This window comes from Dipodomys merriami, unplaced genomic scaffold (assembly GCF_024711535.1).
Source record: "Dipodomys merriami isolate MVZ:Mamm:240054 unplaced genomic scaffold, mDipMer1.0.p SCAF_5, whole genome shotgun sequence".
Classification (NCBI taxonomy): Eukaryota; Metazoa; Chordata; class Mammalia; order Rodentia; family Heteromyidae; genus Dipodomys; species Dipodomys merriami.
The window spans coordinates 49,797,877-49,823,480 of record NW_027206068.1 but is presented as its reverse complement, the minus strand read 5'-3'; the positions used below and the strand labels follow the sequence as shown (position 1 = coordinate 49,823,480).

Here is a 25,604-nt window from a genome sequence, read left to right as displayed (position 1 = left end):
AACTGCTACCCTTCTATCTCAGCCTCCTAAGTACCTAGGTTTACAGGTGTAAACCGCCAATGTCCAGCTCCATTGGAATCTTTTTATAGAAGATGATGGAGAACCTTTCCATGAAGCTACCTATGAACCTCAGCATTCCCATATCTTGTCTTGAGAGCCATAGCTATCTCAACTGTACATAAATACACAATGAACACTCCAAGGAAAGGCACTGCTAGCATTTCACATTTGCCACCTTTATCTTCATCTGATTTCCAAAAGAGCAAATTTTGAGATGTTTCTAATAGAAATTAAGAGGGTATATGTTGTCAGTGATAAAAGACACATGATTTGAAATTACACTGACTGGAATCATAACTGAGATCAGACTATCAGCTTCATGATCTTAGCTGATATAACTTAACCTTTCTATGTCTCAATTTCTTATTCTGTGAAATGAGAAAGCATAAAGAAACAATAATCTCTAAATGCATTATCAAGCCAAAATAAAATCATAACTGCTTCAGGGTCTTTTTCTCATTAGAGATAAACATTGGGTTAAAGAAAGGAGAGCTTCTAACATCAGTACCATTACTGGATGATTCCTTAGTTCTCCTATTTCTGGCCTTAGTATCACTTAGATATAATGTCTTCCCCTCCCCCAGTACTTGTTACTGATCTAGAAGACCAGCTGGGGTTTGAGACAAAGCCCTTTATTGAACAGGATGTCTGCACCATGACACTAGACAAGTACAAAATTATCACACAAACACATGGATGAACTCAGGGTAAAAGGCTGCTCTGTGGCCACAGAATATGGTTTAAAATATAAAAATCAGCACATACAGATTTTAAACATTAAAAATAAAAGGTAAAGTGATTGCATTCCAGAAGGAAAAATATTATTAAAAATAGATGTGATGCAGTTTCTGAAGAATATATTTCTTGGGAGTCCTAAAGGTGGAAAGCTAAGATGAATTCTGATTGAGGAAAAAAAATGGTAAGAGATGTCATGTTGATCACTGCATGGCACAATAAAAGAAACAAAATAGGGATCTGATGTCAGAATTTAAAAATGCATCATGGCTACATATGTATTAAAATATAGACCATTTTTTGTGTATACACGTATTTACTGGGAATTGTCAAATTTTAGAACTGTAGTATAGTCTACTAGAAATTATTACTTTCTAAATGAAGACCGAGTTTCATTACCTAAGAGCTACTCTGAAGAATGAAACTAATTTACATTTAAAATAGGACTACAGTCTACTCTTTAAAAGCACAATGGTAAACACACCAATTTGACAATTACATTAATATGAGTATTTGCATAATCTGTCTTCTACACCTGTTCTTAATTTGAAGCAGCTGTAGGACAAATCATATTGATGTAATCTGAATCAGTATATGGATATTACAAACTAATGCAAGCATCTAATGTTTTGAAGATATCTTAGTTTTTAAAATATGTCAAAAATTTTAAATTTTTAAAAAGAATTTTAGTAGCCATACCTGATGTTCGTTTGGGTTATAGTAATTAGAAACAAGCATAAAACTGAGAAATGATATCGTTTGTATTTTTAGCATACCCAGTTACTGATTTATAAATACCAACTATTATCACTATGCCTTTTAAGCTAAATAAACTGTATTTATTTACCTGGGAACAATTCCAAAAGAATAATGTTAATTGTATCTAGAAATTTACATAAGGTGTATAACTAGAATCCATAAAAAAATACATCAGTGAAGAATACAACAAAAATTCTTAAAATTCACTGGAAATGCATTGTAAAAGATTATTGTGATATTTTGGGGAAATATTCTTTTAAAACTGTTTTAACAATTATTCTGTGTTCAAAGAGATTGATTAAAAATGTCAGTTTATTGTTGTTATATTATCTTCGAGCTCATCACTGTAAATCATTCAGCCAGATTCTAACTAGTGGAATGTAAGATGCCATGTAATCTGTCATTAAAAACCATCTCCCTTGAATTTTCTATCATGAATAGGAAATGGAGTTGGAGCTTTCTAAAAATGTTATTTCTAGAAAAATGAATGTGAATGCACACAGTAATGAACTGTACAATGAGAGATATATGCTACTGAGTTCAATAGGTAAATATTAAAAGACTGAAGTTCCTAGTGATCTTCGTAATTTTATTTTTTATAAGACTTCACATAAAATTTACTCCTCTAATTTTTTGGCTCTAATATTGTTATGTATATTATTTATCAATTCTAACCATACATTGGAAATCAACTTGGTATATTTGAGTAAGTTGGACAAGTTTTTATAACTTTAGAAAAAAATAAATTACTTTTAGTAGTGCTTGGAATTTAACTGCTAGATAGATGCTGTACTTCTTGAGCCATACCCCAGCCCAAGTTCTTACAACTTTTGATACTATTGAGACTCAGGTATTTGGCTTTAGCTCTGTATTTTTTCCTATAATTCACCAATATTGATTTGAAAATTTATTACCTTTTATAATAAAAAATGAAGGCAATTTCTTAAAAGAAGTTTTCAAAGTTTTCCTTTCACAGGTCTAAAATATTGCAACTCATGGTTAAATATACTAGGAAAACAAACTAATTTTTAAAAAAATAACTACTTGCTATTTAGAAAAATACACTGCAATTACTTACTAAGAACCAAGACTAGATATTCTCAGAGTATAAAAATAATTTTATTACTATATAATTTAGGCAATAAAGTAAAGTTATAGTTATTGTAGAAAAGCAATTTTCACAGTTCTGACCTCTATATAATTATATTTCTAAATATTCCTTATTTTATTTTTCTTCATTAACAACCTTACACATATAATTGAGCACATAGAAAAGCACTCTAAACAGATAAGCTGGCATGTCATGGGCCACACAGAAGATAATGGAGTGAAAACTGTATTTGTGTGTAATGAATATGCACACTATGTAATATCCTAACAACAACATTCATTTTTCCTCTGGGTATAAGCGTATTTTAACTGAATAAATGAATCATAAATGTCCATATTTTAAGGTAATCTTGTTTCTTTTGTTTTCACTATTAAGGAAAGAACTAGCTTATTAAAATTAAAAGTTTGACCGGGCATTAGTGGCTCACACCTGTAATCCTATCTACAGAGGAGGCTGAGATCTGAGGATCACGGTTCAAAGCCAGGAAAGACCGTGAGACTATTATCTACAATTTAACCACTAGAAAACCGGAAGTGGTGCTGTGGCTCAAGTGGTAGAGCGCTTGCCTTGAGCTGAAGAGTGCAGGGACAGCACCCATAGTTCACGCTCCACGACCGACAAAAAAATTTTTAAAAAATTAAATAAAATTAAAAGTTTGGGCATTGAATACTTAAGGAAAATTACCTTCTTGTAACTATGCATTACTCAGAAGATTTGGTCTTTTTATTTTTTCTACTCTTTTCTTGGTGTTACCAAGATTTGAACTCAGGACTTCTGTACATACTAGTCAAGCAGTCAACCATTTGAACCTTTTCTACATATTTTTTTAACTTAGTTATTTTTCAGATAGGGAATCATAAATTTTAGGGCGCTAAACTTGAGCTTCAGTCCTTCTATCAATGTCTTTAGTACCTGGGATGATAGGCATGTGTTACCACATCTGGTTTATTTCACTGGGATTCGGCTGTGATATCTTGATCTCAAGTAGCTAGGATTCCAGCTATGAACTACTGCACCCAGCCAAAGAAGGTATTCCAGCATTAGAACAGTACATTGTTAATGCTAGAGATGGAATCAGATTTCTTTTTAAAATTATCTTTAAGTAGTTGTACAAAGGAGTTACCATTTAACAAAGCAGTTTATGAATACAATACATCTTGATCAATGTCATCCCTTTCAACAATCTCACCCATCCTTCCTTTTCCCATCATTTCTCTTCACTTTTCTTAATTTTGTAAGATATACATTGAGTCAAAGTTCTTGAATGTCAGAAAAAGAAAATGATGCCAAAGCATTGAATATGAATGCACATATAAATGTAGGCAATACTGATGTGAAATATGTGTTCACAAGTTCATTGGGAGGTTGGGATTCAGATGACACTTTATATAGACTTAATTATTTTTGCCAAAACATTACTTTGCTAATCAACAAAAATGAGTTTATTTGTAAATCAAAAGTGGAACCTGGAACAAGAATTACAACTATTTATTTATTTATTTTTATTTTATTTTTTATTTTTTGCCAGTCATGGTGCCTGAACTCTGGGCCTGGGCACTATCCCTCAGCTCTTCAGCTCAAGGTTAGTGCTCTACCATTTGAGCCACAGCACCACTTCCAGCTTTTTCTGCTTATGTGGTGCTGAGGAATCGAACCCAGGGCTGGCAAGCACTCTACCACTGAGCCACCGTCCCAGCCCCTACAACTATTTATTTTATAAGATAAATTAACTCTGATGCTAAGATCCAACTTGTAAGTGTCCTTAATATTTCCTGAAGAAAAGTTTATTCCATTATTTGCATGCTGTGTGTGTGTGTGTGTGTGTGTGTGTGTAACATATTAAAATACTGTTGTAATCCTTTAGTCTCCTTTTCAATCTGGGTAACCTTTTTTAATAGACGTCCATTTTTTCCTATCATCTTGTTACCTTCATGCTTTTCCCACTTTAATATCCTCCTAAGACTGTAAAAGTCCATTCAAAACAAATTTCAGACAACCTCAAATAAAGGCACAGGACATAGAAAATTTAGGAAAATCGTATTCTGTGATATATGATTATGATATATATTATTACAAGTGATATATGGCTTACTAAATACGGAAAAGAAGAACTCAAAATTACTCCACAGAACAGTTTTAAAAGCCATAACTGTCAGGCAGGTTTTCTTTTTTAATCTTAAATCTACAAGTTTTGTTTAAAATGGCTTAAAATAATGGTTATTATACTGAATTTTTTTTCCTGCCACATTGTCAACTCCCAAAGGAGAAGAAACATCTTTGAAATCCCTGTAGTAACTGGGGTCTGCTAGCAAAGTGTCTAACAGAGTGAAGGTATTCAGTCATGTTATTTTTGATGGATTGATGAGGATGTAAATTCTAATATGTGGAAATGGCATAAACCAGTTTTGCAAACCGTTCTGCCATTTTGCTTTTCGTTTGTGGTTTTTCTTCTGCAGCATGATAATCATTTGTATCATATTAAATTCTACAGAGTAGGCTTTCCAATTTATTTCCACACTACTCCTGAACTTGCTTCCTATTAAATAAAATATCTACTTGAGTAGAATAGGAAGTAAAAAGGTTGGAGGGAGGGGAGAGAATGTAATAGCAATCTCTGCCATAGTCTAGCAGGATTGAAGATTACTGAATGAGAATACCAACAAACAAATCCACACCAATTTGCTTGAGGAATCATTTGCTATTTTGATTCTTAAAAAACATCCTTTACTATCACTAGTGCTAATAGAGATGTTTCTGGTAAAGCAATTGTATTAGAATGACTCAGTGAATCACTGCTTCTCTGGCTCTTGAATGATGGCGGAATATATCTTATCACATAATAGCTCAGTCAGAATCTTGTTTGAGTATAAAGCTTGAGTATAAAGCTACCAACAAGTTCTGATGTCCTCAAGAATCACTAATCTGAATGTAGCAAGGGTCTCATGAGACCCTTTTATTGAGTACATGATGTACATAGAGATTACAGTTACATAGTTCAGGTCATGAGTACATTTCTTTTTGAACACTGTCACCTCTTCTTCCCTCATTTTCTCCCAGTTTCTTCCTTCCCAAACCCTCCCCACCAAAACTTGTAGAGTTCATTTTCAGCATAGTATCTAGTGAGTATCACTGCTGCATTTGTTTACTCTTTGTCCCATTATTTCTGTGCTTCCTTTTACTTGTCTCCAAATCAGATAAACTGACATACAAGACAAAATGCACAGAAATAAAAAACAGTGACAAAAGGGGAAAAACGAAAACGAAAACAGACAACAAAAATACACAAAATGCAAAATAACAAAACCTCTGCTTCCATTTCTTGGAGTTCATTTTGACAAACATGATTTTATATGATCATATGCATATAACTATTGAACCTTTGTGATCCTCTCCTTTGGTCCCACTGTATGAATGTTTAAAATCCTACTCAGTTTATTGTGTCCAAGTGTAATTTTTTTGTCTTTTATCATCTATTGTGTTTACTAGGTTTGTAGGCATATTCTAATTAGTACAAATGAGGGAAACAACACAACCTATGTTTCTTTGGCTTACTTCCTTATTTTTCCATGTCTTTACATTTCCTCACAAATGGGGCAATAACTCATGAGAATTTCTGTTTGTATATTTCTATATTTTATGTATTGATGTTGATGTCTTAATATTAAACAAAAAGTTGCAAAATAGGCACTGTATCAGACAAAATTAATTAGCGATATGAATTTTGTTTGTCTTGTGGAGGAGGAGAGGGACACAGGAAGAAAGGGAAGATGAGGGAGACTAAATAAGAGAAGACAAGAGGAGAAGCATACCCTTATTAAAATGAAAATGAGCTCAAGAACAAATTATTCCCCATTCTTCCCTATTCCCTCATGCTCAGTCCCCTGCCTACCTGCCTGCTCTCAGGGCTTGATCTTCCTGATCAAAATTTTTAAACAAAACAGAATAGAATAAAATAAAAACACTTATAGGAAGGGGCAATAAAAACAGAAAAATCCCTAAAAATTAACATTTTTATTAAAGAGAACAAAAATATTACGACTTCACTTACTTTTTTAAATTTATGAAATATTTCTCTAAAGAATGGCTTGCTGCAATACTTTATTTCCAAGACAAAAATCCAATTTTACTAATATCATAGACCACAAGTTTAAAAAAGAAGATGGACGAAGTTCATTTAAATTTCATTCTGAATAATTGTTGGAAAGCATGCAGGACATATTATGGGAGGTGAGATTATTAAAAATCATTATGCATTTACAGTATCTCAGAGGAAATGCAATGACTAATTTTTATTCTCATGAAGGCACACAAGAAACATTGCTGGTTTGGTTAGGCAGGATTTCATATGACATGGATGTTTTCTGTCTTTCCTTCCCCAGAATGAGGCAGCCTTTAACCAGAAAGTCAGCCTTCACTGGAGACATTTCTGCCTTTTTGCCCTTCTGCTTTCCCCAGTTCATAAGGGTAAGATTCATTTATGTCAAACAGATCCTTGAACAGGGTGGAGAGAGAGGGAGAGAGAGAGAAGGAGAGACAGAGACACCGAGACAGAGAGAGACAGAGACAGAGAAAAAGAGACAGAGACAGAGATAGACAAACAGACAGATGGAGAGAAAGAGAGAGAGACTATGTAATCAGATTGAACTGAAATCCAAACCTGGGAAAGTTACTGTAAATTCTGGCTTTCCCATTCCTTACAGACAAACAGGAACAGAGGCAACTACTTTGTATGTTTATGTGGGAACAAAAAGAAAGATCACAGGCTCAAAGTACCTAACCTAGAACTCAGTTCAAGTCAGCCTTTGTCAATGAGAGAGGAGGGATGGAGAACAAAGGAATGTCCATCTTTGCTTAGGTGAATTACGGATTCGCTTATCTTTTTGTACTCAGTCCCTCCAATTTGTGTACTAGGCAGATGCTATACTTCTTGATCCCTAGCACCAGTCTTCTTTGTTTAACTTTGGTTCTTTTATCAAGTAGGTTCTTGCAATTTTTTGCCAGAGTCTAACCTCAGGCTCCAATCCTGCCCAAACTCCTACATAGCTGGGATGATTATAGGTGTTCATCACCGTATCTGGTTCCTGCCTTATGAGTTTTTTATTCTTCCAGTATAACTGCTTATAATGTAGATTGGGGCTGAAATAAAAAAAGAATGGTGCCATAGATCTTTTATAGTCACTACAGAGAGAGAAATGTTAGGACTTGATTACATTTTCTAGTAATATTGAATAATACTAATAGGGAATATTCAAATGCATTTTTTCTGATGTTGGCTTATTTAGTATTCAGCTTCCACAACATTTTCATTCTAATCTGTTTTAACATGCATATTGTGTCTTATCTAACTGTTTAGTGTTTGTTACACTTCACACATTGTTCCATCATGGGCCACGTAGCCCTGCTAACCGAACTTCAATGGTCACTTTGGGAGGGAAAGAAGATAATCATTACATAGTTTACTTGTATTGTGTTTTAGTACAAAGGAAAAATTGAGTTGTTAATGATATTTTAATTATAATTAAAACCATTAAATTTTAGAAAATAAACCTCTATAGTCCATTGAAGTTTAGTTATATTAATAGATTGTGTTGTATATTTGTAAATCCTCTTAGGAGCTTAAACAGCAAAATCTCCCTGTTACAAATATATTTCAGATTATCATTTTATTTTCCTAGTTTCAGAGACCTGTAAACAGGTTTGATAACAGATGGTGACAGAAACTTTCAGTTTCCTTTCCCTTAGTTCATCCTCCCCTTTGCTACTGAAGAAAAGCTCCAGCTTTGTTCAATGTGATGGCCTGTCCACTTCACAGACAGCTGAAATGATGGCTGTTCAGATGGCATGGTCCAGGTTGGTTATGGTAATGGTATTGGGAAACCCTGTTATTAAAAGAGGACAGATCCAGCTAACAAATTCTTATTTGAATTTTACCTCCTTTTCTTTGCAGGGAACATGATCATATAAGTAGGGACAATATCTTGTGGTCATGATGACAAAGACTATGTAGGACAGAGCCAATCGCTAAAAGGAATCTTGGTTCTCTCCATCATCTTTGAATAGGTATAACAACCAGCTCTGCACTGCCAATCTGTAGATTTCACTTTGCATGAAAAATCTATATCAATTGATAACCTTAAAGCAAATTTAGATAATATTTTGGTAGAAATATGCAAAATTCTTTTGGTTAAACTACCAGATACAATTAAGCTTTAACATTAATCTCAAATCAAAGAAAGTATATATAGTTTCCACATTGAGAATTCCATATATATATATATATGTGTGTGTGTGTGTGTGTATGTGTGTGTATATGTATGTAAGTATATATATATATATATGAGTACATATATAAGTATATATTTATATACACAAGTATATACACATACAAGTATATATATGTATATATATATATATATCATAATTCTACAGCTTTCCAGTTTCATTTTATTAAAGAAACTTCTAATTCTCTCTCAATTGCATGATTAGTGCTTAGTAGTAAATCTTGGTAATATCACTGGTACTGAACAATGGAACAGTGTGTCTTGTTCAAAAAGCAACCAAATAAATAGGAGGTGAATGGGTTATTGTAAGCATAAAATTCACAGCTGAAAAATAGAATCGGAGAAAAAAGTATTTAGCTAATTAAGCAAAGAAAGAATCAGTTGTTATTGTAAAATAAGTTTGCATGCTATCTAGGTAGGGAAAGGAATCTTTAGAAGTGTTATTTTACAAGCAAATTCCCCCAAATGAAACAAAGACACACTATAGAAGTCATGTGAGAGAAAGCTGAGTAATATTACCTAAAACATGGCATACTGATATAAAGGTCCATTTTACATTTCTACAGAAAGTAACTTGATAAATGTATCTTATATTTGTTATGTTGGGATAAGTATAATAGATACCCTGAAATTATTCTGAGGAAGAGCAGTTTAACTCACAGATGTAGCATGTGATGAGGAAAAGCTGGAGGAAACCTTGTACAACAGTTAAGATGACTAAATTTGAAACAAGCTAATCAAGGTTGATTTTCCAGGCAGTTAAAAAAAGTCTGGAGCCCAGAGGGGGTAAAAATGAGACTTATGGTATAGTTACACCTGCACACTCATCTATTGACTCCACACATTCATGCAAAACCTACTCTGTGTCACAGATTAGAAATGTGAAAGTAAATAAGATACTTCCTGCCCCTGAAGATCTTATTGTAATTATGATTAAACACAATGTATATAAGAATAGAAGAAGTAAGTGTAAGATACTATAGTGACATATAGAAAGGAATAATTGAATCCCCATTGTGTGTGTGTGTGTGTGTGTGTGTGTGTGTGTGTGTGTGTGTGTGTATGTGTGTGTGTTGGTTGGGTAGTTGCTTACTTGCTATCTAAGGAAATTTCACAGAGGAGTTAACAACTGAAATTTAAAATCTGCATGGATATTTTTCTAGAAGAAAAGATTTTAGAGAAGGGTGTGTAGGGAAGTTCAGGGCCCTGGGTTTATGAATCAAGCCATAAGTAGTTTGAAATGGCTGCCCAAATCACATGCAAATATCATGCAATAGATGATGAGATCAGAGTGCCACACCACAGAAGCAGAAAACTATCTTTGAAGACAAATGGATGTTTTCTTAGCATTTCTATTATTGAAGACAAGCCAACTTAGCATATTAGAGATATACTAATGCCTATTAGAAGGATTTTTAAGTTACATAGAAGGGAATGGGTCCCATACTGACAAGTTCGCATGGTGGTAAAAATAAAATTGGGGCAACATTGTTAGAAATGAGCATGACAACGATTAAAGAGAGGCATTTCAAGAAACCTACTCAGGGTCATTTATTTAAAAAGTAATAAATAGGGCTGGGAATGTGGCTTAATGGCAGAGTGCTTGCCTAGCATACATAAAGTCCTGGGTTCGATTCCTCAGTACCATATAAACAGAAAAAGCTGGAAGTGGTTCTGTGGCTCAAGTGGTAAAGTGCTAGCCTTGAGCAAAAAAGAAGCTCAAGGATAGTTCCCAGGCCCTGAGTTCAAGCCTGAAGACTGGCGAAAAAATTAGTATTAGATAGAATAAAGAAAAAAAAAACACTGTGATGAGATACACTAGCTGTTAGAGGAGCATAGAACTGAGGTGTCACTAGTTCAGCATTTATATTGTATGGGTTGTAGAATAATCCTAGTGTAGAGGAAATGTTACAGAATATATTAGTAAGAGAATTAAGGTTTTACAATTTTTATTACATGCATCCAATTTCCTGTTTGGAGCCCTCACATACTACTCTGTGGACAAGCCACACTAGAATTTCTTGGAGAAGTTGAAGTACCTTGATTTTTCAAAGATCTCATCCCTCCAAACTCCATAGTCTGGAGTAGAACCAAAACCAATTCTATTCTTAAAATATTTTCAATTAATTTATAAGATTTGGCAACCATTTGTTTAAATAAACTCAAAGACTATGTAGAGAAGTTATGGTAGTTATTGATGTTGGAAAATCTCCCAGAATAAAAGGAGAACTTGAAATAACAACCAAGCACTGAGAAAATGTGATTGGAATTGTACTGTAATCACCTATATCTTTTAAATGACTATTACATACTTGGTCTCTATGAAGAAGGTAGAATGTAGAAATGTACAATGTAGAAGGTAGAAATAAGTTTTGTCTTTTGTTGTTTCTTTGTTTCTGCAGACATATTCTATCTAAGAAATTTCCCCAGCCTTTGTGTGAGACAACAGATTTTCCTCATGTCAGCATGTCGTGATGTGGAATGTGTTCCTCGGCTTGTCACTTGAGAATGTGCAGTAGCACCAGCAGTGGAAGATACCAAGGTGGCATCTTTAACAGCAACGCAAGTGTGAGCATTGTATAAGTGTAAGAATTTATATACTGTGCAAAGGAATTTAATCTGTGTTTTCTGTTCTCTACTTGCTAAACTACTAAATAGGTACTATGTGAATACTAACCAAACTTTAAAAATAGGCATGGCCAAATGGCATGTTTATTTTAAAAACTAATCCTCAAATACTTTGAGTCACAGCTGGGTGTGATTCAAGACTTCAAGTAAGAAGTGAATCTCCTCAGAGGATATCTAATTCAAGAGATAAAATCCTCAAATCACAACCCTAGGCTAAAGTAGTCAGAAACTGGTGATAGTCAAATAAAGCCTCTACTCAGCAATGTTCTTTGGTGAGATCGTTTCAGAATCAAAACTCTGCCTTTCTCTCTATTTTCGAGATGTGTCAGGTGACTTTAACTCTAAAGGGATGGTCCAAGTTAACATCAAAGGAGATTTACAGCTCAAAAGGAAGACTATTTCAAGATAGAAAGGCTCTCAATTTTTTCTAAAATATTAATAAGGAAAATAGGAGGAGCTTGTTTGTGACTTTGGGTTTCCCTCATAGATGCATTGTAGCATCATACAGAGTGGAATCTTAATACTCACCACTGTAGAAAGATACATCTGGTTATCTGCACATGCCCTCAAGTACTAGACATCATACCTGTGTAATTTTTCAGTTATAGACCATGACATAATTGGAGCAGCTCGATCATTCTTTATACTGCTCATGTCTAAACATCACCAGGTCTTCCCCTCACCTGCATTTTCTATTCTAAAACATCTTTACTGTTCTCTACTTATCCTCAATGATATAGAGAAACTTGTGATGTGAAGGAATGAATTGTTCCTTTATTAGGAACAAAGGTGAAACTCAGGGCAAGTTTTGTTCCAAGTCTACATTGGGAACTTGTATTGCAGTTTCTGCAAGACCACAGTGGCTTGATCCAGAACTAGGATAGGATTTGGAACAATGTTGGCACAAATCTCTCCAGTTTCTTGATCTTGAGAACTCATGAAGATCTTAAGACACACACCTTGTGAATGTCAAGAGTGTACTATAATTAGTTCTCATGAGTGGTTACTTCCTTATCTAATCAGAGAACCTATTTTCATTTTTTTAAAGTTCACTGCATAATAATTTATTAGCATTTATTAAGTGCCTGTGGAAAAAGTAACTTAATGCCCAATCATAATTTAACTTAAAATCATGTTTGATTATTATAATAAATTTATATTATTTTCATATTAAGGTGGGTAACAAAATATTTTTAAAGAAAAAAATATGGATTTGTTTGATCTTCAAATGCAATGCTTCCAAAATCAGCACTACTAAAATAAGCATAATATTCATATACTAAGACATATTTAGAATTCACCATTGTGTGTGTGTGTGTGTGTGTGTGTGTGTGTGTGTGTGTGTGTGTGTGCCAGTACTCGGACTTGCACTCAGGACCTGGAATCTGTCTCTTAGCTTTCTAGCTCTACTACTTGAACAACAGCTCCACTTCTGTCTTTTGATTTGAGATAAGAGGCTCATGATTTTCTGCCCAGGCAGGCTTCCAATGACTCAAATCTCAACTTCCTGCAGTAGTCAGGTTTACAGTCATGGGCCCCTGGCACCTGGCTAAAATTAACCATTTAAACAACCATGCTAAGAAATGACACTTTATTCATTTTTTAGAGTTTTATGGAAAAAATCTGACCAAAAGACTCAGTGGATTATGAAACTCATGAAGACAAATTACTATATTTATAAATTCTAACACTAAATGAAATGATTATGTTACTATGTACTTTTAAGTTAACAGTAGAGTATCTTTCATACTAAATCTTAAAAGAATCCATTCTTGAGTTAAGGCAAAGCCAGGATTAAATGTTGAATATTAGGTTGTAAGAGATAGAAAAGCACTATTTTTCTCCTAAAAATGATAAACTAGAATGGATCAGGAAAATATTGTATATATACACAATGGAATGTTATCCACTCATAAGAAGGATTGATATTGTACCATACATAGAAATGGAAGACATGGAAAATTTATATTAAATGATTTAAGCCAGATCCAGAGAAACATAAGTTGAATGTTTTCCCTTATTTAGTGGTAGCTAGAATGGATCTATAAATAAACATGATGGGTGGTACACTAGTAGTTTCAAATGAATTAACTGAAATGTAGTAGATACTATGGAGATCTCAAAGCATACAGTTTTCTTTTTAGAAACACAAAGTCAAAGCCAACAAAATAAGCACAAGAAAATGGGTACTTACTTCAAAGAATGGGCTGGGCGAGGTTAGAGGGGTTGGGGGGTAGGGGGATGACCAAAAGCATTAGGTAGATGAATGAAGTGGGGAGGGGAAGAATACAGTCAAGAATTTATTTTATATACCACAAAATAAATAAAACAGGAAGAGGAGGTAGGGGGTGAGAATGTTGCAGGGATAATACTCATCAAGAGGCACTGTATTCATAATCTGCTTTGTTAAATGGTATCTCCTTTGCACAACTAGAAAAAAAATTAAACAATATCTTTTGGATTCAAAGCAGAATTAAATATTTTTATTTAACACATTTGCTTCCTGCTATGGGAACAAAGGAACAGAGATAAAATAGACAAGGTAATATGATAAGAGAAGACCAAGAATGACAGAGGAGGAAAGAATACCATGGAAAAGATGAGGGTAACAGAAAATGTTTAAGAAAAACAAGGAAAAAAATGTTGAAATATATGAATAAAATCCACAGAGGAAACAAAAAAAGACTTAAATGGAAGCAAAATTCAAAGTAATTTTACTTTTTGTCTTTAATCATGTCTGACACTATTCTTCACTTTGTCATTCAGTTTTGCTTGTACAACACCTCTAAACATCTTAAGATAAAAATCACAGCCTAAGTCTTAAATCCTACAGAGAGCTCCCATAACAATATTAATGCTCTAGTTCTTTCTCGCTTTCACTTTAGTTAAGGAAGGAAAGTCAAAGGAATATATACTTAAAATCCTAATGGATTATAGAAAAAAACAAGTGTGTGGGTACTGAAGGAAAGAGAAAATTTGACCTCTGAGAAAGCAGTTTGTTCCATACTTAATTCATGAACCTAAGAAGCAAAAATATATTTACTAATCTCTTTCATCTTTTTACTATTCATATTAAAACACAAAATTTTCCATTCATTATTGAGCATGTCATTATTACAGATCCTAAAAATTACACGTGAATAAGAAAAAACTGGGGAATGAGCATTACAAATTTCAATGTCACAATTGAAATAAACAGTGCTTATGCTTGAACGTAGTCATCTTTCTGGACATAGCTTGAGATTAATCAGCAAGCTCTGAGCTTAATTAACTTTCGCCTTGACCTAATGAATCAAATAAGTTCTATTCTCTTATTTTCTTCCCTTTCTTTGGTTTTCTTCTTGTTCAAAAAGATACATTTTTACAGAGTAACTGAACAAAAAGTGGTCTCTTCTACTCCCATAGATTTATCTATCATACCTGTATTACCCTACAGATGTATCTCTTCTTTCCTGACCTCTCTCTCTGTCAAGTCCTCCCCATTTTATAGAAGCTGGATAGTTCTACCTGTGTGTCTTGCCATCACCACAATATACCAATGCATTATCACACCTGCATATGGTTGTCGTATTCTTGATTTTTCACTACTCTCTTCCTGGAAAATATCTTCTAAACATAGCAGTGTTTAGTAGATCTTCACAAAACACTGCTTTGGCCACATTGAAGGGAGAAAAGTTGCCTCTCCTAAACCTCCTCTGACTCTCAAGTAGAGCTTCCTTGGTTCTTGTTTATTAACTCTTACAGTGTAGTAGGAAACACAAGCATTACATGTACATTTATGTGTGGTGGTATGGAATATGTGTTCTATGAGTGCATGTAGCTGGGCAGGTCCTCTAGCTGCCCTACAAGGTTGAATGTAGCCTTCTTATACGAGTATATTTTATCTCATTAGCATAATGGGAAATAGTGAAAAGAGAGGGCCAAATAAGGAAGGAATTTTACTATAGAACCTATGTCATCAGCATTAATTAAATATCAACGTCCTGGAGTATCTTACAACTTATTAACTCATTATTCAAAGACTTATGCTGCTATATTTTGCAATCTATGAAAGGTTGGTTCCTTTCTTTCTTTTTAAAAAAACCATTTTAGATGTCAGGAAACAGTCTCCAAAATATCAAGTTTCTCAAGTGGTAGTTGGTAACTCACAGCTGAAATACTAACTATTCATAAGGTTGAGATTTGAAAATTGAAGTTCAAAGCCAGCCCAGGCAGAAAACTTTGTGAGATTCTTACCTTCAATTAAATAGCAAACAAAACAAAACAACAAAAGAAACAGAAACAGAATTATAGCTCAAGTTGTAGAGTACTAGCCTTATGTGAGAGGTGAGGTACACACACACACACAGACACACACAGACACACACAGACACACACACACACACACAGACACACACACACACACACACACACACACACACACACACACACACACACACACACACACACACACACACACACACACACACACACACACACACCTACCTCAAGTTGCTCAATCTAAAGTCCTGCTCATTAAGGGCAGGCTTTTACACCCAGATTGCTTGATCCTTTCTCTAAATGCCAGAAGTAGAACTTGTGTGAAATTTTCCACACCAAATGAATTTTGCAGTCATGGACTGAATGTCCCACTTCCTCCTTTTTTGAGATCATCAGTCTTGAGAAGGTGGCCATGGATGGAACATCAATAGTTGAAGAAAAATTCTGTTCTTTAAAATCATGCAATATTTTAAGAAATGCTCTCCAGAAGAATGAGAAAATCCGAACCACATAAGGTCTGATTTGTACTTTTGGTTTTAAATTTTAATTATTTAAAAAATTTTCTGGTAAAGAATCAGTGTATTGGAATTACTGCTTACTTTTTATACAGAGACAACTAAAAAACTCAAAAACATATGGGCAATAAAATTATTTCTAAGATCTTTAGATACTAATAATTATTCTACTAAAACTATATCTCTGATAATGATATCGAAGAATGTGGAACAAAATGTGTTTTGTTTCCTTTTGCATATAGAGTAGAAACTAATATTAAAAAATCATTTTAATTTTTTGATGCATTAATGGAATTTTATCCTTGTTTAGAATATACTTAACATTGTCTTATTCTATATTCCACAGAAGTTTGTATTTTCTGCAAAATATACTATTAATTTTTAAATTATAAAATTTTATAACTTCTTACTTTTTTTTTTTTTGTCGGTCGTGGGGCCTGAACTCTGGGCTTGGGCACTGTCCCTCAGCTCTTCAGCTGTAGACTAGTGCCTCTTGAGCCTCAGCCCTACTTCCAGCTTTTTCTGCTATGTGGTGCCGAGGAATTGAACTGAGGGCCTCATGCATGCAAGGCAAGCACTCTACCACTGAGCCACCTTCCCAGCCCCTACAACTTATTCTTGACTTTTAATATGCAATATGTAACATTAGAATCATTACTTGGTTTAATACAGAATATCTGACTTGTTTGTTAATGCTAATTTTAGTATTTTAGAATAAAGGAGAAGGTAGAAATGCTGTTAAATTGCATTATTATATCACAACATATTCAAATATAGATTACAGAAGTTTATGCAGAATGATTCAGTAACTTTCATGTTTTCTAAATGCAATTTACAATATCTCAAGGCATTAAACAACAATGCTTTCTTAGTTATTGTGTAAAATTTTATTTGAGCAATCATTTTCATACATATTTAATTTTGAATTTGATTTTTTTATTCCAAAGCATCATGTCTGAAATTGGTGAAATGCCACACAATAGAAATAAACAAATCCCCCAAATCCTTATGGAAGCTAAATTCCATTATACCTAATCCTGAAATACTGATAGTCATCACTTACTTCAAAACAACACATCTCTGTATATGAAAGTTTATACTTAATCCATCAGTCAATGCAATGTCTTTATATTAAATGACTACCTCAAAGTTATAGTCTCTATTTTGTAGTTAAAATGTTAGACAAAATTAAATGACTATGTCTGAGTTATATAACTGTTTTGTTGTGATGTCAGGAAGAGACTTCCAGGTTTAATCTAGTAGGATTTCAACTCTTACATTCTGTACTTTTTAAGACAGAATTTAAAAAATTTGTAATTTACCTATTGAAAAAGAAGATTTCATATTAGCTATTAACCTACAGTGAAGGAAGTGATTTCAGTGGTATATATTAATATTCATCTAAGATAGCAAAGCAATGGCATTTACCTTAAATTTACGTCTCTGCTCTGCCCAGCTGTTGGAGAACCACAAGTCTGTCTCATGGCTGTAAATGTAACAAGAACAATAATGCGACTGATTTTCACATCTAAACTACATTTTTCATAGGCTAGAAAATTGATTATGTATTTTACAAAAGTAATGTCAAATTTACAGAATTTGGGAAGTGTGCATATGCATGCATGATTGTGTGTGTGTGTGTCAGTTTAATACTTCTAACCTGAAGAAAGGTTTCATGACATTGAAAACATTGAATATTCTCTTTGACTACCTTTTCTTGTTATGAATTACTACATCCATATCAACTCAAGGAACTGCCAGGAACTGAATTAAGCAAATTCATATGAACGTTTATCTTCGCTATTACTAGGGTATGTTTTCTGGGATACATAGTAAAACTATATAGGAAAAACATGTGGTAATGTTTAGGTTAACATCAGCTCTCATTTTCATTTCAATCTTTATATATAATTCATCAATATCTTATTAATCAATGTACCTACTGATTGGACCTATTCAGTTTCTGTTTAAAATAATGAATAGAATATGTAAACATGTTCTGAATACATATATTCAGATACCTATATATGAAACTGAAATCAGTACACTACAATTGGTAGTCAAGCTTGTCAGATGTAATATTTCTTCTTTCCATTTTTCGTTATATATAGTAATATTTATGTCATCAGTAGCATAAAAATCTGAGAAGAATGTAGGCGAAAAAATACTGGTCTCATAAATTCTGGTCTGCTTGAAATAGACTCTGTATCATGCAACACTTCAAATCTGACCACCACGTTTTAATAACTAAATGAAATGTACATAAAGGTTAGGCAAGTAAATATTGTTCTTGTGACTTGAGCCATCAAAACAATTTTTAAAAATACTTATCTTCTTCCAAACTATGTAAAATAATCTTTATTAAAAGTATATTTCCAAATAAATTCTTTGTTTCTCTAAAGATGTTATTCTTGGTATACAAAAAGTATCATTGTCTATTGACATCAAATACCTTTCTTTGCAAGTGTTGATTCTGATTTTAACTTATCCTTAGGAAATTTAAAAGATAATCTATGCCAACTATACAATAGGTTTTGCTAAATCTTAGTCAAGTAGCAAAAGGATTTGATTCTGAAGAATCGTATAAGAAAACTTTTTAAATGATTTAAAATTTTTACAAAGTACTCAAGTCAAGGCGATGTACAGAGAGGTTACAGTTACATAGGTAAGGTAGTGAGTACTCCATCTTGTTTTAAAGACAAATACAACTTACACTGTATAGTATTTGTAGATCCAGGATAAATATTAATTGCTATCCCCATCTAATCACAGTTGTAACCTAGTACAAAATGCTCTTAAGTTTCTATTAAATTTAAATATAATCTCCACATGTCTACAGTTGATAAGCTTACCAAGTCTTTTAAAATACTAAAGTGTGGTTTTATAGTATATTAATTGCAGTGTATATTTTTGTGAACAAATATGTCTTCATTATTTCCAAGTTCTTACTCATAAAAATCCAACTTTTCTTTGTTACAACATTTGGGCATGAAATTCCCTTAAAAATTGAAATAGTATTAATATGCCATAGTTTTATAACCTACAGAATCGAGGTATATTCAGGATTAATAGGCATCATAAAACACAAAATACAGGTGACACAAAGTATGATCAATAACTGTAATCATTGGTTACTACTCAAAATGTTTTTAATCACTGTCTTAGTCTGAAATAACAAAATTGAAGACTTCTGCTAAGAACTGATACAATTGATACAACAATTATTTATTTTAGAGCTACTAAAATGATCGCGTTATACATGCAAGTATGTCTTAAGAAAAAAATATGGCTTTTTAATAAAAGTTAACTCCACTGCAACAACAAACCCCAAATAGAACACAGAAGTCCAGTCATTCTTTCCAGAGATAACATAACCAGTAAAAACAAAACTTATACTGGATTTAGCTTTGGAAAGAAAAGAGGAACTAAGTGTCCTTCTATTCAGTCAAGGAAATGTGATAAAATAAAATTTGAGTAACAAACAGTATTTTTCAGACATTCAAACAGTAAATTCTTTTCTATAATTGGTTTATGTTTCCAGTATGGAAATATTTTTTAATCACAAAAAGAAAGCAAATTCTTGTTCTGAAGCCATAGCAAGGATTGACATACCATTAGCTATCTTCGGTAACTTGTAATATATTAAATTTCCTGTAAGTACAAGCAAACTCAAGGAATCAGATAACAACAGAAATACTACACTCACTGCTGTAACATGAAGAGGTATGTACTGCTTAGGAAAGGCTGTCACAGAAGTAGTGACTAGTTAGAAGCAAAATAAGGTAGGAGGTAATGAGATAAAATGAATCTTAATTGCATGCAGATTCACTAAACTTTGATTACACTTATGGCTATGTCCTGGACTTGAAGCACTATTGACACACCTGTATTCCCTAATCCATTTCCCCAAATGACTTTGCACCCAGAAAATAAGTTCTCATCTTAAATGTGTTTAGGGACCAAAAATGTAAGTCAGTGTTTCAGTAACAAAGTGGGATGTGGATTGTGTCCATCAGTAGCATATAATTTTCCTATCATACAAGCTAAGCTTCACAAGGTCATTATGTAATACTTAGTTACTATCATCTGTTAGTATACTAAAAACAAAAACAGCTAAGCCATTATAAAGACCTTTTTTAGGCATTAGGCTTTGGCCTATTTTTTTATTGTAAAGATTCTGCCTAAGGGAGTTACAGTTTTTAAACTTAAGATTGCATATAGATATATGTGTGTGTGTGTGTGTGTGTGTGTGTGTGTGTGTGTGTGTGTGTGTGTGTGTGTGTGTGTGTATGTGTGCATGTGTGCACACACACTTTCAAAAGAGCTAAGGGACTCTAGGAGACGTGTTTTATGTAATTCTACTTCTAAACATGTTTAAATGTACAATAAATTGTTTTTCACCCAAGAAAATGTTTAATATGTTTTTGTTAAGAAAATTCTATAAAACAATGACTATATTCTGTAAGAAAAAATTACTTTAAAAAACATACAACCTATTAGTTTCAGAGGACAAATATAAGTATTAAGGACAACAACCTCTAGAATGTGTTTTTTCCCTAACTAGCAACAGCAATAACTCCTTGGCAAACCCAAACTGTTTGATGTTTTAATTTTCTTCCACCATAGAGGTTTTCTGTAACTTGTCACTTGGATAGCATTACTAAAGGTTTGTCTCAGATTGCTTTCTTTCCTTTCACACCATTTTACTGTGACTTTGTTCATAAAGAAGAATATTCACATTTTAACCTATGTGTGAATAAAATCCCATTAAAACATTCCAGAGAATTTTATACAAAATTCTTAATACCTATTCACACCAAGTGTGGCTCCTACATAATTTATGCAAGTAGTGAACTTGGAAAGTTTTAAAATCTATAATAATCGAATTTTTGAAATCTATATTAACAGATTATATATTATATATACATATGCGTATGTATATATAATGTTAAGGTTCAATTTTCTTTTGGATTTAAAGTACCTATATCACCAAGTAGAATAGTTTTGTATATACATACAACACTGTCTGTACATCTCTTATTATGAACCTGAGTTCATAAGAACAAGAGTCCTGTACTAACCTGCAGTGGTCTCTGTTTATCACTGCTTTTAGGAGATTTCAATCCACTTGTTTGCTGTTGTAGTAGAAGTTGCCTTGCTGCCTGGAGAGCCTAGAAGTAAAATAAATAAATAAGAATAATCTAAATATTTCATTTGATATTAAATTGATCATCAGTTACTGCTCAGCTAATATGTGTGAGGACCTTTACCTTCTTTTACAATCCTTCTTGTTTCCCCTAATATGCAAAACAAATTCATGAAACACATGTATACAACTTTATTCAAATCATAGAGATGTGTATAATCCTGCAGGAAATAAATTTAATTTGTTTAAAGTGCTTCAAGAAGGAAAACCATAAACTGCATCAATAACCTCATTTCCACAAGGAACTTGTCTGTGAGTGTTCAACTAAAATGCCCACTCCCTTTTAAATTATCATTCAATTTGCATTTTCATATTACAATTTCGAAGCAAAAGCAGTAAGACTTCAAGTGTTACCGGAAGCTGTAATTAAATTTGACAAATCAACATCAGATTATCTTGAAAGTGAATTAATAAGGATTTTCACTAAAGATTAAAAACACTTTTTTTGTACTTACAATTCAAGGGGAAACCTCTCCTTTGACAAAATAAAGTGCAGTTTTAATGCCAAATAAAATTGAGTGGTTTTCATTTGCATTCTTAGCAAAATCAGAGAACAAAGAAATTACCACCCAACCAATCAGGCTTGTTTCTATGTGTGACAGAATACCAATCAAAATAGAAGATGTTTTCATTTATTTTTATGTTTTCTTATCCACTTAGGAAAATGAAATTTAACATAAGAAACTAATGTAAACATGTCTTTTACTAGAGGAAAGACAGTTTTGTGAATATACTTTATAAACTTACCTTACAAAATACAAGTGTCATAAAACAAAATGTATCTCTAATTGCTTTAAAGGTAGCAGTAGAAATTGACATAAAAATAAACTTTTTAAGAGAGTCTATTTAAAAATTCATTTTCTCTGTTAACCACTGAGCTCAATAAACAGTAGAGACAGATTTTTTTCAATACATAAAACTCAAAGATATCACTGCTCTGTTTTATTATTCTCTGTTTTAGAATACAGGGTATATTTCCATAATGGTAAGAAATAAATATTCTTCTATAATAATTAAGATTTTCAGCTAATCAAAAGTACAATTTTGATTAGAATCAATGATCTGTTTTTAGGAGAGTTTTTTAGTATCCATGACAACAGTTGCTTTGACAAGATGTGCATATGGCATTACACTACCAGCTGGTGTGAACAATGTTTGAACTACTGCATTGAGATGCTGAGCAAACAGAAAAAGTTGCCACGTCTTAACCCTCAGGGAAGGCAGTCATCCCCTGATCAATTATGAAAAGACAGAGAGAGGGCTGCTACAGTCTGGCTCCAAGCAAGTTTTCTGAGAAGGCAGGCAGACATAGAAACTAAAGTAAACAAACTCAGTGCACTAACATCATCTCCTCACAACATTGATTTGTCTTCCCATAGCAGAATCTGGCACAGTTTGTAAAGCTTTTCTTTTTTTTTTTCTTTTTTTGTTTTTGAAGATACATTCACAATAGTTTTCCCTAAAAACAGCAACAACAAAATAACAACTTTTCAAGTCATAACAAATCACACAAAATATTCTAAGGATGGCACATACCAGTGAGATCAAGCAATTTATTACAGAGTTGTTTGAAGAACAAAAATTCCATAATTATTTCAATATCCCCAAACTCAATGAAAACACTGACTTGATATTCTAAATAATATACATTTCTTTTTTTGGTTGAGACCTATAAAATAATCATGAGTGCTAATTTTCTCATGGAAATTACTTTAGTATAAGCAGGCCTGGGTCTACAATACAACTTAAAAAATCCAGTTAATTATTTTTCCTGAGGAAGCTAAAATCAATATAAAGTTTGACTATTTTTATATAATTATTTTTATTTATTTGGAGTTAATAGTTAATTTTGCCGATATGTACCTTTAGTTGTTTTGTTTTGTATTTTTATTTTTGGCCATCCATTATCTTAAAATATTCTAATGAACACAGTTTAGAATTTCGGAATCATAGATTCTGATACTCTCATTTTTTTTAATGGAAAAAATAAAGGCTTCATTGATCAGTTCTTTGTTCAAGGTCATAAAGCAGTTTTGGGTTTTTTTTTTTCTTTTTCTTTTTGGTCCTGGAACCTGAACTCTGGGCCTGGGTGTTGTTGTCTCTCAGATCTTCAGCTCAAGGGTAGCGCTCTATCACTTGAGCCACAGAGGTACTTCTGGCTTTTTCTGCTTATGTGGTGCTGAGGAAAAAACCCAGGGCCTCAAGCATGCAAGGCAAGTACCACTGAGCCACACTGAGGGTTTTGTTCAAGGGCCCTGACTTCCAGGTCATGATGATTCCAGGATGCCCTATGGTCTCTATTCTGTCCAAGGAACCAATCACTAGAGTAAAATTCTAGTTGAGTAAAATTCTAGTACAGGAGTATGCATGACACAATATCTACTTACATTTTTACCAGTAAATATACCATGTCCAAAGTCGTTATGTAGAAAAACGAATTTTGCCGGGGAGGGGGGGGGTTGCGGGGGGGGGGGGGGTAGTGGGGGGGGTAGGGAGGGGAGATTGGAAGGGGAAACAAAGGAGGAGGCAACAATGCTTGATAAGAAATGTACTCATTACCTTGCCCATGTAATTGTAACCCCTCTGTACGGTATTTTTACAATAAAATAAAATAAAATAAAAGATACCATGTCCATTTTTCAGAATTTAGGAGAAAATTGTCTTTTTATTGCTTGAATTTGTAAGAGGATATAACAATTATCACATTATACTCCTTTTATGGTTAAATATCCTCTACATCGTTAGCCTGGATTTTATTATATATTCTACCAATACATGATACAGCATCAAACTTTTATAGTATTCTAAACATCTGTTTATCTGATCAGAGTTGGAAGGAACCTTTACTAATATCTAAGCTAGCTCTCACATTTTATAGAGAAGAAAATGAAGAACTAATGCTATAATAGCTTCATTAATGCCCCCAAAGAACTACCAGAGGTTGGTCACAAACAGTCTCTCACACCTAGGACCACATCCATTTCAACACCCTGAATTATGTTCCTTCCAACAACCAATGGAATATTTGAATTATCCCTAGCCAAGAACATAGGTCCTCACTGCTGGAATAATAATGCTAAAAATAATACTAATAGAATAACAGCAAGATAAATAAGTGGCTAAGAACACACTTCTGCTTTAGATCTTGGATCTCACATGCACTAAGAATAGTTGAGGATCATCTTCCAATACAATTATTGAAAAATAATTTCCATTTGCCCCCACACCAACATTTTTAGTATCAGTAGTTTGTTACTGTAAACACAAGAGGTAGGAGAACAAAACACAACTCCAGAAGAACAGGAATGATTGAAAGCCCATAAGCATCAGTCTTTGACAGTTTGCCTTCTGATTTGCATGCGTCATAGGACATTTTTATTTCTGTCTTGGATAACACATTTGGACTGAATTTCAATAAACAATTGCTCAGAGATGTTTAGGTCATCTCTGTAATTTATTACTGTAACTACTCAAAAGATGAAAGATTATGAGATAAAACAATTCTATCCATATTTGGTGCTAGGTGTCAAATTACATCAAATATTAATTTGAAAATTGCTTTCCACTTCTATCAATAAATATAAAAGGCAGCCTCCAAGGCCATTCATTAAGTTTTATGAATCAATGACATATTTATATGATCGTCTTCCCTTCCCAAAACAATGCAGAACAAAAGCTGAACGTTGTTTACAAAATTTCCTTTAATAATGATGAGGTCTAATTCAAATGGACAAGAAGAACGAGGTTCTGAAGCCAGCCAAACCGTATCTAGTTTCCCAAAACACATTTGTTTTGAATTAAGGGTGCATTTTACTTAATGAAGTTGCCTAATTTTAGTAAAGCTAAAGAAAATTGGGATAGGGTATTTTCAAAATTGGAATCAGATTAAATATTTCATAAGAAACAAAGAATAAAATATTTTCAAATAAATTAAAGATATACTTTTGGTAGCATCAGAAGTGTGAGACTGCATGTGTTTTATAGGACTGAATGCATTTTCTACTTATTGTAAATGTCACTTCTAACAGTTACTGAGTAATTTTAACCAA

At 33.2% G+C, this 25,604-nt stretch overlaps 1 protein-coding gene across 5 annotated transcripts in view; it reads right to left on the bottom strand.

The window, feature by feature from the left end:
• The window catches only part of Foxp2 (forkhead box P2), a 513,305-nt gene that overhangs the window by 140,956 nt on the left and 346,745 nt on the right, over nucleotides 1-25,604 (bottom strand). For all 5 annotated transcript variants that reach the window (XM_069996601.1, XM_069996600.1, XM_069996604.1 and 2 more), the window contains one exon: nucleotides 21,431-21,520. In XM_069996601.1, the coding sequence (XP_069852702.1) occupies nucleotides 21,431-21,520 (90 nt within the window). The remainder of the gene's footprint in view (nucleotides 1-21,430; nucleotides 21,521-25,604) is intronic.